The sequence below is a fragment of the Zosterops lateralis genome (genome assembly GCF_965231275.1).
Source record: "Zosterops lateralis genome assembly, chromosome: 5".
NCBI classification, from domain to species: Eukaryota; Metazoa; Chordata; class Aves; order Passeriformes; family Zosteropidae; genus Zosterops; species Zosterops lateralis.
Window position 1 is genome coordinate 9,360,328 of NC_139766.1, and position 15,956 is coordinate 9,376,283.

At 38.6% G+C, this 15,956-nt stretch overlaps 1 protein-coding gene across 1 annotated transcript in view; it reads left to right on the forward strand.

Annotated features, from left to right (window-relative positions):
- Positions 1-10,827, forward strand: part of FAM193A (family with sequence similarity 193 member A) — a gene marked incomplete at its 5' end in the record, with an annotated part of 77,603 nt that extends 66,776 nt beyond the window's left edge. The window contains 4 exons of the mRNA XM_083861804.1: positions 1,147-1,377; positions 3,255-4,098; positions 6,981-7,062; positions 9,805-10,827. Of these exons, the coding sequence (XP_083717930.1) occupies positions 1,147-1,377; positions 3,255-4,098; positions 6,981-7,062; positions 9,805-9,898 (1,251 nt within the window). The 3' untranslated portion in view covers positions 9,899-10,827. The remainder of the gene's footprint in view (positions 1-1,146; positions 1,378-3,254; positions 4,099-6,980; positions 7,063-9,804) is intronic.
- Between the last annotated feature and the right edge of the window lie 5,129 nt (positions 10,828-15,956).

Genomic DNA, 15,956 nt, shown 5'->3' on the forward strand with positions numbered 1-15,956 from the left:
GGGTAAAAGTACGCTTTATATAGGGTGTTAGTTTAAATCTTTATGGCATTTTATGAGCTAGTCTGCCATCTATAAAAATAGCAATCCTCAAAGCATACACTCTAATACAAATTTTTAAAAGGAGGAAAAAAAAGAGAAAAAACTCTAGTTTCTTAGCTAAAATATAACACATTATTTTTTTAACTTGTAAATCTACATATGGCCTGTTATCATCAGTTCAGTGGTATAGTTTTTTCCTATTTGAAGTAAAAACTCAGTTTATTTGCCATGTATTTGATCAGGTCACTTTCATCTTAGTTCTTCAAGTGATTTAAAACCTGTGGCTTAAAGGGGCCAGGGAGGGGATCCCACTTCACTTTGGGAAGTGCTTGTTCCCACCATGTCCATGCTTGATTTGTGTTTGATAGTTACCTGACTGCACAGTAAGTTATTAATTTTGCTGAAGTGGCAGAGCGCAACAGGATTTTTAAGTTAATAGGCTTTGTTTTGCTGGTTTAGCAAGCTGAACTGGTGTAGCTGCAAACAGATGGGCACCAGGTCTGGTACAGGAGCAGAGAGGGTAAAGCATCAGGAGGGGAGAAGCAGTGAGGAGTTGAGAGGCAGGAGCAGCGGTTGGGAATACAGATATGGAACATGATGCAAGGATTCCACTTGCAGCAGTGTTGAGTTATTGATGGGACTCTGCTGGAGGGTGTGCTGGCAGGCTTCAGTGTGGGATAATCAGCCCTTCACAGGTAGAGCCCAGAGGCCTGTGTAGCCCAACCTCTGAAACAGATTTCATAGGCAATGTAAACAGCAAACATCTGCTCCTTTGAAATTCAGGATACCAATCACAAGAGAATATGGAAATAGAAGTCACAGTATTTTTTTTCTTGCTTTTAGAGCTTATTTCTTTGTCTTCTCACTCTTGCCATCTTCCTCAAGTTCAGCTGTTCTTTCAGTTGAAAAATGTAATTCAGAAGCCAGCACCAAGTCGGACAGGTCTGTTGCCTGTTAAATATACTTTAGGTTCACTACAGACAATGAGTTTGATAGTCAGGTTTGGACCTTGTGTAATTTGAAGGGACAGTGTTTTGAGATTTCAAAAGCATTAAGTCAGTGAAATTTTTCCATTTAGTCACTAAATTTTTGTCATGTGTCCTTCAGCCTCCAGCTGCACCAACCAGTAGAAATTATGCAGAGATGCGAGAAAAGCTTCGTTTACGTTTAACAAAAAGGAAAGAGGAACAGCCGAAGAAACCAGATCAGATCTCTGAAAGGGAAAGTGTTGTTGACCATCGGAAGGTGGAAGACTTGCTACAATTTATAAACAGCTCTGAAACCAAACCAGTAAGCAGTTCTCGTGCAGCCAAGAGAGCCAGGCATAAGCAAAGAAAGGTAAGACATAGAAGTATGTTTATCCTGGACCTCACATTTTTGAATCTGTGCACTCCCCTTAAGTATGCCACTGTATACTGATTTATCCTAATGCTGTAATTGTTTTCTGTGTAGTTTGTGGTACAGTTTATTTTTACACAACTGGTTTACTTGTTCTGATGCTACCTGAGGAGTTATGTAGTAGACTGGTAGGATTCCTCAAAATGCCATTGTCATGTGTTTTGGTGCAAGTCAGCTTTATATTGGAATTTCCTACACTTCAGAAGGTTATTTCTAAGTATCAGGAACGTTACAAATTTTATTGTTTCATAGCATTGACCTTTAAAATCAGGGGAAGTTAGAAAGTCAGTGTTTCTGTACTGGGATAGTGGTTTTGAAAAGGTATCTCTGTAGGAAGCCAGGAAACATAAGTCAGTGCTTTTATGAGAGGAAGAGTTGCAATTTGGTATTTTTAGAATAATTGCAGTGAGCACCTTGCTGTCCTGATTGACAGAGGTTAAGTGCTGTGCCACGTGATGACACAAAGGGTTATCCCAAGCTGGAGTGACAAGCTCCAGAGAGGGGTCAGGGAAGAAAAAAATTACAGGTTGCTTTCAAATGGAAATTGGCAAAAAAGATATCTAAAAAACTCCAATGTGAAACAGTGAAATTATTTTTTGGAAGCAGAATTTGCTGAGGATAATATAGAGGAAGTACGAAACTGGAATAGCAGAGGAAATACCCTTTTCTTTTAAGTTGGAACAGTCAGGAAACCTTTTCTTAGAGCAATTCAAGTATCAACCATAAGAATAAAGTCCAAGGCACCGTGTGATTGGTTGCTGAATGTTTTTGATTTCTGGTAAGGTTGTTATGTGATCACACCGTAAATATTTTCTTGTTTGTGGATTTTCTTCTGGCACTACTTACGCATTCTTTAAATGCTTCCATGGGTTTGGAAGACCTGATGTTCACAAGTTAAATTCTTTATGTTTGTGTTGTAGCACTATTCAGCTTCCTGAGGGTTTAGTGGACTATTTATAAATAAGATTAACTTTGTAAAATTTGCAATGCAAAATTCACTTTGCTCTTACAGTGCAGTTTGAGTGTAAGAAGTGGAAAATTCCCATGCGGTCATTCTCATGAGTCATTCTCATTTTTTGTATGACTTCTGTAACTGTGAAAGAGTAATGCCATACAGGTGCTTTTAAATGTGCAAGAAAATAAATGGTCATGGTTCTTCTCATTGTGTGCGTTTGTTTCTTTTTGCTCATGATGCAAGATGAATGCTGCACAGTGAAGTTTTAGGCATTGGCAGTAATGGCTGGCAAAATCCCTTATGTCTTTGTCACTGAACTTATGGCTGACAATGGAAAACTGCCATCCTTAGAATTTTTCACAACTTCTAATGTAACTCTTACTTGCTTAGTGTTTTGGTGCAGAATGTTTTTAATGATTTTTCTTCCTAACATTCCTGATCTCTGAAACAGAGCAACTCTGCTACCATAGCAAGAGAGCAGGTAAATGATACAACCTAATGCAAACTTGAGTTACCTTAGAAATAGGAGCAGTCTTTGAGAAAGAAGCTGAATGCTTTCTGGCTGTAGAGAGCTTTGACATGAAGTTAGGCTTAGCATTAGGGAATATCAACAGTTGGTATTAACAGTCGTGAAATGAGTTACAGAAACATAGAAAATGTAAATAGAGAAAGGATTGTAATATATTTAAAAGGGCAGCCTTTGTATACTTATTTGCTTGCTCTGCAGACTTACAGATTAACTATGTTCATATGTTTACATCCTAGGATATTTAATGTCCATAAAGAAAAGTAGTAATAATCCCTAAAACTCTTAATTTCCAAAATATTTGTTGCCTTCAATAAACCTGTTGTTACTTTGCAGCTTGAAGAAAAAGCTCGACTTGAAGCTGAAGCCAGGGAGAGGGAGCATCACCAGTTGCTTGAGGAGCAGAGGCGGCGTGAGGAAGAGGAAGAAGAGAGACTGAAACAGGAATTACAGCGGCTCCAAGAACTTCAGCAGTTGAGGGCTGTAAAGAAAAAGAAGAAAGAGAGAACAAGCAAGGACTGTCCGAAGGCAGACCTGCTCACTAGGAACTGCCAGGCAGTGAAGGAACCTGTCCCAAACGCACCTGAAGACATTCAGAATGGTACCCTCGAGCAATCAGAAAAGATAGAAACCTCAGCTGGTTCACTGTCAAGACATGTGAATCACACAGAACAGAGGCCAGTTCTAGAGACGGGCTGTGAACTGTCCAATCCAGTGAACACTAGAGACTCGAAGCTGCTTTATCAAAAAGAGGGCAGTGTAAAGCAGCATGAGCCCCTCTCTTTTCTGCTTGATATTATGCATCAACATAAAGAAGGAAACAGCAAACAGAAGCTAAAACAGATGAACAAACAGTGTGTTGAACAAGTGAAAAAGCCTGTTGAATTCCCCAAAGCAGCTGAGATTCAGACTAAAACCAGAAACCAAATAGAATCCAAAGCAAAAGCAGCAGAGCTCCCAACACTTGCAGAACCTAAAAAAGATGAGAAGAAATTAAACAATAACAACAAAAAACAGTTGAACCATGTAAAGGAAGAGAAAGCACCTGTAACAAGTGAATCCCCATCACCAAGTGAGCAGCAGCAAAATAATAAGCTAATACTTGCAGATTCTCCTCAACCAAAAGGCAAGAACAAGAAAAACAAGAAGAAAAAAGGGGACAAAGTCAACAATTCTATCGGTAAGTGTGTAAGAACGTTGAAGAGCTCAGATTATTTTCTGTTCTTACCATTTAATTCCAGAAGTCTGGCATATTTATCTTCAGGCATTCCTGCCAATGTAAATCAGAGAAACTGAAAAACGGGTGTCAGGAAAACTCAAGTCATCGGAATTACAATTAAGAGATGGATAGCGTTTTAGTTAAGAAGTGTAGAATGATTTCAGGAACAAATGAATAAGCATATGCTCTAGGTTTTGTAGGGAGTTTTGTCAGTTAGGCTTTCCAGGAGGCTGGCTTCGATAGTAGGTTGAAATTCATTTTGAATTTCTTTAAAAGCAAGATTGTTTCTCATACAGCATTAAGAGTATAGTATGAAATTGGTCTTACCCTTTAGACAAGGGAAATAAGGAGGCTCTGCAGTGAAAGAATGGTCATTGCATAAATATGCATTTTTTTAGTGGAAATAATTCCTTTCTTAAATTAATTACATCAACAGGTAAGTAAATTAATTCAGAAACTAATTTACTGGTTTTTATTTGCCAGAGTGAAAAATTGTAGTGGGATGTTCATTAGTTGATAAAGTTGAATGTATTCTCCATATTAGCTCATTCTAGTAAACAGATTTTTTTTTTATTATTTCTCAGAAATAATAAAACCATGGAAGATTGAGTTAAGTCAAGCAAGTTACACTTGAATAATTTTATTTTCAACTTACTTTTTTGTTTGCCTGAACACATCCAACAGCTAATACCAGAGCTGAGAAGTGCACACTATTCTTGCCCATTGACCTTGTCAGCTCAGTAGTCAGGCTGCTGTTCTCAGGCACCTCTTTATTCCTGCACATCCTTGGTCCCTGCTGGGACTACCAGTTGGGATGGCAGTTTTGTGGGATGGATTTGTCTGCTTGGAGCACTTGCTCATTCCCCTGGGACCACTGGTAGCTGAGTGGTAATGTTGCATAAATCCAGTGTACAACCAGTTCTTGCTGCCCTTCTGACTGGTAAGGACAGCAAAACAGGAGGCCTTCATGCCTTGGCAGCTTCTGCCAGTGTTTATGAATACTTATATTTGTTAAGCTTTGTTATAAAAATGTAAAACTAATTCTTGGTTGCAGGAAGTGCTAGGGGTTTTTTAGTGGTTTCATGGTTGGATTGGGTCAGCCCACTATCTTTGTTTTTAAATCTGATGCCTAATGTTTCCATTCCGTGTCAGTTGAGCAGCAATACAATATGGAACCATTTTCTCTGACACCCTAGTTCTTGTGCATACTCTGTTGAGGTGTGTTTGGGTTTTGGCTCTTTTAATTTACCAAGAAGAATGTACTCCAGTGATTGGAGCAACTCCCCAACTGGGAGCAGAAAGAGAAGACCAGAGACATTTGAAGGAGAAAATATGGAAGAGGGTGTTTATTGTAGGAGAATGCAGGTACCTACCTGCACTTTGTCCTCCTCCCTGCCCCCACCATTTTTTTTTCCTGCTTAAGTCAAGTGTACTTAAAATTTCCAAAAGTTAATGTTTAAATGTGAAAAAATACAGGGACATGTTTCTGAATTTGTCAAGAAAAAATTGTGCTGTTCTTTGTAGACTTGGGACTGGATTTTTACTTTAAGTAGTTCTGACTTGAGAGCTACAAGAAAGATACTCTAATACATGATTTTTCATGTAGTTATAATTTTTTAAGATAGAGGGTTGATGTAGCAAACTAGCAAAGACACAAAAATTGAACTGAGGAAAAAAACCAAGTAGAGCTAGGGTAATTGAGATAACATGAAAAGAGGGAAACAAAGCTAGAGGGTTTTAGCTGGGTTTTCAAATGAAGTGTTAAAGCAGCAAGTATTACTGCTTTTGGTGAGATGTCTGTTTCTTAAAAGAATTTTTTCTGGCAGAGTATTTTTACTCTTTGTTATAAAAAGGCTGACGAAATCTAGGAGTGTTAGGGAAGCCCCGTGTTTGTAGGGCTTTCTGCTTCCTCAGAAGTAAGCTGAATAGCAAATACATGCAACTTTTAAAAACACAAGTTTCTTTACCATGATTTTGTCTATTCTCATAATCTCAAGGATTCTTGTAGTCCAGGTGTGTACTTGGTGGTTTTGGTTACTTTCTTTGTCTCATTTGTCTTCTGGAATGTATTTGTTAAGCTGTTTCAGAAATGAGACTGGAGTGTATATGCTGTGAGAAGAAACTTCAAGAGGAAAATGTTCAAATAGGTTTCTACTAAAATCTGTGATTTCTGATGCATTTCTGTATCAAGTCCAAAAGAGAACCATATGCTGAGATAGTACAATATACCAACAGGCTTTATGGTGACTTCTTTGCTATAGCTGAGGCCATACAATTCAAGTCATACATTAATTTGTTAAATATTTGGGTTTGATTTTTTTTTAAATAAATTCTAACAGTTGCTAGCTTGACTTAAACTCTTGCAGACACAAGGGGAGTCCAGGGGGAGTACAGCAGCTCTACAACCCAGACATTTCAAAGCATTCTTCTTTATAAATACTGTTTTAATTTTTTTTCTAGAGCTACAATTTTTAGTAGCTCTAGACCAAGAATTTCAGGCATTAAACAACTATCTGATTAATCAAGCCCTCTCTATGATTTGGTTAGTCTTATATGTATTCCAGGTTTATGGTATCTTTTGCAGCCCATGCAGTCAGTACATTTACTGTTAAATCATCTCTTCTTTTTTACCAGTGTAACTCTTTCAAGTTTGTGCAGAGATACTAGTATAGGGTTTTTAAGAAGTGTCTTTTTAATTATAAGTGTGTATTAATTCAGCATAAATATGAATAATGAATAGTCTACAAGGTTCAGTCAGTCCTAAAGACATGTTTAATGCAGCTTCTTCCTCTCTCCCCCTTCCCCATGGAATCTAACATAGTGTCATCATTTTTCCTTTGTAGATGATGTGTTTCTACCCAAAGACATTGATCTAGACAGCGTAGAAATGGATGAAACAGAACGAGAAGTGGAGTATTTTAAAAGGTAAAGTGCTGTAACCTCTGTGCGTAAAGCTGTTGCTGCTTCTTTCCATATGTCATGGTTGTAAAACAAGCAAAAACAGCACCACACCAAGTCACAAGTTAATAACTAATTCCTGGCAGAAAAGTCTGTGTTGTAGCACATCAAATCCTGTTACAGTTGGCATTCTGAAGACTGTAACAATCACCAAAGCTGTGATCTGTGGGCATAGCTCATAGCTGAATAGAACAAATTTGGATGTGAGTGCCAGAATTATCTATGTGACCCCAGGTTCTCATCAGGGCCTCCAGAATATTCTCAATTATTTATAAGCAAAGTTTGTGTGAATATTTCCTTTATTAGCCACACAGGCCAAATACTGATTGGTGGGTTGTTGTTTTTTTTTAAAAAACGGGGGTTAGGTTTGTTTCCAAACACTTCAGAAAAGTTTATTCATTTTGTTTTCTTCCTTTTTTACAGAAGCTGTTAGTTGGGAATTTTATACTGTACATGAAGTAGAGATGTGTAACTGTGGGATAGTGTCTTATGCCTCTAAGAGGAGATGCTTATCCTAGAATCATAGGATAGTTTGCATTGGATGGAACATTAAAGACCATCTCGTCCCAACCCTCCTGCCATGGGCAGGGACACCTTCCACTAGAACAAGTTGCTCAAAGCCTCATTCATCCGACCAAGTACAGTGACAGTAAAAGGATAATATAAACCTGTGTGTGCTTTTTCTTCTGTAATTTTTGGTTGATTTTGAGATTTGTGCATCATATTGAGAGTTGGACTCGATGATCCCTATGGGTTCCTTCCAACTCAGAATATTCTGTGTTATTAGTTACCTTTAAATACCTCAAATATGAGGAGACAGCTCATATTTAATTAGTGTGGCACATGTTCTTCCATAATTCTGAAATCTTTTCGAATTTGTCCTTCAGTGGTGTCTGGTTGTGCTGGTTCCCCATCTAGTGAGCCTTTCATTATGGTAGTCAAATCTGTAATGTCATACATAACTTGATTTCCTGCAGTTAAATAATTTAGGACTCAACAGTAGTAATTCACAAGCCATTTGTTACAAGAAAGGACTTTTAGTATGTATTTCTTTTCTAAATTTATGTAGTTTTCATAGCCTATATGCCTGGGATGTAATGTGTGTCTGGGTCGCAAAAAAAACTGAGTACAGCTACTGCTTACTATTGCTACAGAATGCATATATCTTATTATTTACGAAGTTGCAATGTGCAAGGTCTCTAGTCTTAAATATTTTTTTTGAGTGGTGCCAATTAAAGAATTTTTTTTAATCGCAATGTAGGTTTTACATGTGAAATACGGCACGTGTTGGATACTGCTAGTGTTGATATAGCATAAGCCTTTGTTATGGAATATTCTTAGCTTCCTTCAAGTTTGCAGTATGTGCAGTAAATAGAGAAGTTCTGTTTATCAGTTATTTACTCTCAATAGGATGGATGAAACAGTGTCTTACATTTCTACAGGTGCAGTTTAATTTTGGGGGAAATTCTGTCAAATGTGATTCTAGCTGAAGAGTTAGCACTTTAAAGCATCCTGTTTTGTTACCTCTTCACTAACTGGTGGACTCTGCTGCTTTACTGTCATCTGTTAGGGAGTGTGTGTAACTGTCTAGTTTTTTATGGATACCTGTTTAGAAAAGGTGTCTGAAAAGCCCTGATAGGTGCTGTCTTAGGGGAGAAAAACAGCTACTTAATACCATTAAGGCACCTTTAATGCCTAGGTTCTCTACCATTTGATAATTCCCAGCATAATACTTGGAAGGCTAAAAGCGTGGCTTGTTTTAGTAACCCTGCATGGCAGTGAGCTGCAGAGGCCAACTGAATCAATATTTTTCACTCATAATTCATTCATCATCTTTTCTTCTTGCTTTGGTGTTGTATGATAGAGAGATACTTTAATTACACCCTGACATCATGATTAATATTGCATGCTGCTTCTAACTTTAGCACAGAAAGAACAAAACAAGTCCAATTGCAACCTTCCGCTGCACCTGTTTCATTGTGCTCCTTCTGTCTGCCCCTGTTTTTTTTGGCTTTCAGTTGTTACAGAAGCAATGTAACCTTCCAGAGAGAGGTTTGCACTGAGGTTTGATGTGGTCATGCAGCCTTTAGCCTCAACAAGCTATACCTTACCTCAATAAAGTTCTTCAGCTCAGATTTACAGTCCCTGAAAGGTCTGCATGTGGCCACTTTTTCCAGAGTTATTCCATAAACTGTGGTCAGTGAAAGCAAATAAGAGGATTTTTGTTCTAGTTTTGTTTTTTTTTTTTCCAGGCACATGTGCTACTTACCTGCTGTATTATAAAGAGACTTCCTTTCCTTAGGTCTTTGTATCCAGTGTAGCTTTGCTGTATTAGGAAGAGAAGCAGCAGTGTTCCATGCCATTGGTGATGCTGCTTTACACACCATCTACCACTCATTCTTACCCTTTCAAATTTTTTGATGAATACAGCAATGCCATTTCTGTTTCTAGTTGACATTTAACTTGCTTCTGTGCTGCTGAATGAACAGCATTCTTTGCTACCTCCTTCACTTAATCCTGATAATCCAGTGGTGTTAAAAGTAACTGGTTTATGATGTATTTGAGTGATGGATAAGTGATTTTTTTAATGTATGGTTTTGTTAAGAGGTTTAGTCTTTCTGAATGAGAGCTTCTCTCCAAAAGGGGGATAATACGTGTGGTTTGATTTTAAGTGTATTGGTTTCACTTTATTGCTTTCTTTCTTTTCAGATTCTGCTTGGATTCTGCTAGACAGACAAGGCAGAGACTTTCCATCAACTGGTCCAATTTTAGCTTAAAAAAAACCACCTTTGCTGCACATTGAAATGACACAATACAGGGAGGGAACCCTGCAGGAATCAATGAACGACAACTCCACTTACCTGTCCTGCTGTGCTGAGAGCTTATCTGGTCTTGAGCCAGTGCTGCCTTGCCTTGTCCCCAGTGCTGTGTGGATCTGCACTGAACCCTTTGGCCTGATAATTCTTGCGGACTGAAAAATTGCCACTTTCTACCTGAATTTGTTAGCTTGTGTGCTTGTAGTCTGTGAGTGAGACTTACTTGATTGTAGCTGTATGCCGTTGGAGTTGGAACAATAGCTCTTTTCCATCTCCTTCTGAATGCCTTGGCCTCAGAGACTTTAAATTGCTTAGGCTTGGGTGGAGGCCAAAATACTAGGTTGCATCATCTGCAGTGGCTCCTGTCACTTCTGCATCTTAGCTATGTTTTGTCATTCTGACTCCTGACAAAGGAATGGACCTAGTCAGTTGTGCTTTCATCTGCTCCAGAATTCTCCTGACATGACTTCATGAAAAAGAGGCTCTTATGGGACGAGTATTCCCTCAGTTCTTTCACAATCTACTGTTTAAGAGTGTACAAGTTACGCTATTTGTGTTTTGATTTTTTTCTTTCTGACTTGTAGCCAGCTTGTGTAAGAATACTTGCAGAATGAGAAAATTTAAAAAAGAACAGTACTCACACTATCAAATCTGTTATAGAGTGTATAATTGTATTAACACTGAAGCCTAACTGGCTACTTTTTTAACATATTGTTAAGTAATATTAAAATCATGTCTTTCTTTTTGAAAGATGGAATACATTAGTATGGTAGATGACTTGTGTCTTGCTTTTTTCTGCATGGGTGGGGAAAAGGGAAGAAAGAAACATACAAAACAATTTTGTAAACTGAATTTCAGCTTGTGTCAAAATCGGTCAGTGAAGCCCTATCAACTTGAAGATATTCTGTTTGCAAACTCACATGATAGGAGAACCCATCTGCTAGAGCAAGAAGGATGTCTCCTGATTGCTGGAACTAAGGTTTTGTGAATTACTGGAATGCTTCTATTTCTGTGGATAATTTGCGAGAAACAAGGTAATACAAAAGTTTCCAGTTTAATATCAGTTGCAGTAGTGAAGTAGGCAGGTTCAGTGCTGTTGTCAGGTATATGGTTAACAACATAGTAATGGTTTGCAGTTCCACGGTATGCCCAGTGACAAAGAAGATGGGTGATTTAGGAGTTTGAGCTGTGTAAAGATAGCACACTTGTAGAAGTTCTCTGATACTCTGGTCAGAATAAAGACAACAGAAACTTTTTTACTTCTAGATGACCATACCCAAACTGTAAGGCAGTCTTCCTTTTTTGTTTGTTTGTTTTTGTTTGTTTGTTTTAGAAAACGGATCTTCCACTCAGCACATATTTCAAAGTACAATACAGCTTCAAAGCCCATTAATGTCGTCTCCAGAACCATTGCACAATTTTCTTTCTTCTACTTGTTAACGTATTTTTCTGTGATCCGACCCCTCCCCTGGGCTTGGGACTGAATTTCAAGACACAATGTAATTACACTCAGCTTTGGACTTGGGAAGGTTTGACAGACATTGCTTTCATGTCCCTTGTGAGGCACAGATGCAGCAGGGTTGGGTTGGCTGCAGACCGCTGAAATATCTACAACTTCACATCCCTCTGTTCTGGAGCTCCTATCCCAGCGTGTGCTCCTGGTACAAAATATAGTTGGTCATCTTATATCCAGCCATTGTAGGTAAATTAACCCTTATTCTCCTCTTGCAGAGGAGATTTTGAGAACAATACCTGTTTGCCAAGTATATTTCAGTGGCATAAAAGGAATGGCTATTATTCCGCAAATTAAGGTTGAGTTGGGATTATTATCTTAGACTCACATTTTTTGTCAATGCAGTGTTTGTCAATGGATTTGTTTACTTGTACTGGAGGAACAGCAGCTCAAACCTAAAAGGTAATATCCATGCCACTCAGCACCAGCTGTCCCAGCAAAACTAAAAAACTGTGTGCTCTTGACAACACCTGTATCAGTTAGTGGAGAGAATGAACTTTGTTCCTTGGGATCGTGGAGGCTTGCACCTGTTCCAGCCTGAGATAGATCTTAGTTTATATATATATATATAACACATTACTGGAGAGACTCCTCATGTGGAACAGTGCTGGGGAAGAAATTGCTGTTAAAAGAGCAGAAGCTGGTAGTGTGTGTGAAACCCAGCTTCTCAGACTTTTTCAGTTCTAAACCATAACACCAGATGGCAGCGCATGTCATCACTGCGGCAAGGATCTCAACAAATTGAGACCTGGGTTGGGAAATCTTTTCCATGTCACGTGTGTGAATATGGTTGCAGATCATACCTTCTCTAGAAATGCTTTGAAAATACTGAGATTTTTAATGGTGCTAGAGAACTCATAGCATTTGTTTTCACTAGGAATTGGGTAAGAAAGTTGGCTTTATTCTCTACTAACAAAGTCGTTTGAAGAGTGACACATGAATATGACTGCTTTTCTTTTTTTGAGATCCTGGGTGAAGACAACAGAAGTTGTGCTTTTGGCATTAGAGGAATGAATGTATGTATGTGTTTGTAATATCCTTCAAAGGTATTTGCCATGTGCTCCATCGTTGTGTATTGGCACACATAATGTGCTCCCACACTTTAAACAAAAAGCACCAAGAATGAGTCTCCATGGATCTGGCGATCCATGGTGCACCTTGGTGAGAAGTTAAAGGCAAATCATACTTTTTTATAGTAATTTCATAATTAAGTGAAAATAAGGATGGTTTAGTCTGAGAGATTTTAGAGGATGTTGTAGTCAGGCAGGGATTGGTCTCTTCTCCCAGGTAACCAGTGGCATGGTACGAGGTAATGGCCTCAAGTTGCACCAGGGGAGGTATAGGTTCAGTGCTGGAAGATATTTATTCACTGAAAGGGTGGTTAGGTATTGGAACAAGCTATGAAGGAGGTGATGGAGTTACCATCCCTGGAAGTATTCAAAAAATGTGTGGATGTGGCACTTGGGAGCATGGTTTAGTGGTAACATGGCTGTGATTGGATCAAGGTTGGACTTCATGGTCTCTTGAGGTCTTTTCCAACCGAAATGATTCCATGAGCCTATGAAAAGTTCTGGCTTCAATTCTACCACTTTGTGGCATTGGGCAAATGAGTTAATTACTGTTACTCCGTTCATTAAATGGTTTTATTTAGGATTTGCTGAATTACCAGCTTGTGTCTTAATGCCTAAACTAAGCAAATAGCTATGTTAAGTCTGTTGAGGTACAATCATCCTCATTGGTATTTGTGTAGTTCAGATAAAATACATTTCAAGCTAACTTTGAGTAGAGGAGAGTGCTTTAAATAAAACATCATGACTAAGTTCAGAGTTCTCATGAGAGTTGAAAGGGGAAATAATTCCAAGTTTGAGAGTGCCTGCTTTGATAGTGGTAGTGTAACTAATGCCCCTATTCCTTACTCACTTTAACCTATATGAAAGATGGAATCTAAGTTCTGGAGGTGGCTGGTGGCATTTCTATTTTGTGCTGTCTGCTGATACCAGTGCCACTGCTGTATTTGAGGGTCTGGTGCTGTCAGGCATTTCCTTAACAGAAGAGGGCATAACTGCAAAAAATATGTGTATCTGGAACAGTGATGATTTTGGATGCTCTAAGACAACTCTTAAACAGGGATGTCTTACTTCTGCTTGGCATTCCCTACTGCTGCTTCCTGAGGTAATGTAACTGAGAGTCCAAAAATCTTCAGCATATCTTTTAGTGTAGCATTGGTACCTAAAACTGTGTAGCTGAGGTTCAGTGCGCTGGCAACACAGATCTCACCATGGGCTGAAGAGAAGATTCATGTGTTAAAAATTAATTCATATAACGACTGTTGAGTGTGTAGGTGTTTGTTGTGCTCACTGCTGTTCAAAAAGGCTTTGCAAGGTGCCTTTGGTTTCAAAGAAAGACTAGCTTGCCTTCACTTTAGTATGTTGTATAATGGAGAATTTTAAACATTTACTGGAGTAAATTTTATATTAATATTCACAATTTCACACATCTCCCAGTACAAATGGAGGTGTGAGACCTGCAAATGAAGAAGCTATTCTAAGAAAAAAAACAATCTCTGCTTGCTCTGTTGTTACATACATCTGAGCAAGATTAGGTGTGTAGTATCTTTGTTGTCTTTGGCTCTTTCTATTTAAACCTCCAGGAAATCTGAAGACTTAAACCTTTGGTAGGGGAATTCTCTGAAGAGAAGTCACAGAAGTGTTGATTTGAGATTCTCCTTTCTTCTTCCTGCCCACCAGAAAAGACTTCTAAGAAGAATTCCATTTTTCCAGATTTTCAATGCCTTCCTAATGGCCAACAATATGTGTGTCAGCTGTTACCCTGTTTGTCATTTTGTTAATCATAAAAATACTGTATTTTGTACTGCTGCTACAAGCACCTGATGTAAGTGAACTGTCGTTGAAAGGAAGATGTTTTTCTCTTCTGTTTTCCCCACTGAACGAAAAAGTAGCAATGTCAACCTTTTTTTTTTCTTGTGGGGGGAAAGCAGCTAATTTCTGTTTTTCACAGGTCTGTGTATTTAGTTTCAGCTTTGCTGCTGCTTTTAGGAGAGTTGGGCCTCTCCTAGCTCACTGCTTAGAGATGTGAAAGAAACTCATTGATGTACTCTGGATCTACATATACCCATGCTGAAAAACATGCCAGGTAAACCTATGTTTTCCTCTAACTACTTTTGATTTTTTTTTTTTTTACTGGTTTGCTTATAGAGATGATAAGTATAAATGAGATTTTTAAATGGATGGTATCAATTTCTATCTCTCTGAAAAACAGAAGAATTACATTGATTGTGTCCTCTCTGACAGGTTCTTCTCAAGGATGTTTTAAAACCACCCACTCATTTGAATGTACTATTTTAGAGTGGCTTGAAGTCAGTTTTCACACTTGAATCACAGGTCCATAACCTTTAACATTGCTCTTTCATGAGAAATATGCAGTCTTTTTTTGTATTGTTAATGGCTCCTTGGGCAAAGTTGTCAGGAGAGCAGAGGGTGTGTAGTCTGGATGTTTCTTTAACCTACGTTTTCCTTCCAGTATGTGTCGCAGAAGTACAGCAGTCCACGAATCTGCATAGAGGGATCTCTGGTGGTTGCTTCTTTTCTAGAAAGTGCCTGAAGTCAAAACCTCTGCCATTGAGGAGCATTCAGAAATCTCATATCAACTCTTAATCTCCCTTTCCCTGACCATATTTTTCTGAAAGCTGAACAGAAAAGTAAAATTAAGATCTCAGACAGTGCTGTAATACCCATAGGCCGACAATTTCAGATTCATTAACTGGCAAGGGACATGTGACAACATAATGTAAATAATACTTACATCCAACCTGCTGTCAATGAAGAGAGGAGGCAGTGGGCAGGTGCAATATCTGTGAAGGAAGAGACATGTAGTATTAAATGGAAGAATAAATAAAAATCTATACTCATGTACTCACAAATTATTATCACTGGTACTGCATAAATTAGCATGCATTCCACACCGAGTATGTCACTCAACCAGCTTACGCAAGTTTGGTTGTTCTGAGGGCAAGATGTCTGGACTTGTCTTCCTATTCTGGTTTCCCTTAAACAGCCTGTTCACTCAAGTTGCTATGGTGGCTTGTGCTGGTTTAGAGGGAGCGGAGGAGTTGCATGCAACCAACGTGACATTGTCCAAGGTTGTTTTGCTTGTGGCTGAAATACAAAACTTGAGTCTAGGGGTTTGGAGTAGAAAAGCTGCCATACCAAACTCATCAGACCAGATAAGTGTATTGCTGCCTGCTGCCAACAGACTTTATGCTTCAATCCATTCATCTGTGTCAGCTCTTGGGAGAGTGGTTCAGCTGGAAACCTATAAACAGCAAAGCCCTCTTCTTCCAAAAGGGAGAAAACATAGGAATCAAGTCGCTTGAAGTCAAATATTTGACCATACATACCTTGTCTCATACAGTCTGTCTTCAAGACCTGATAAAAGTTTTTGTCCAACTATTGCTTGACCACTATATAAATTCCACAGTATTGCTAAAGGCAGTTAAATCGAGGTTGTTGTGT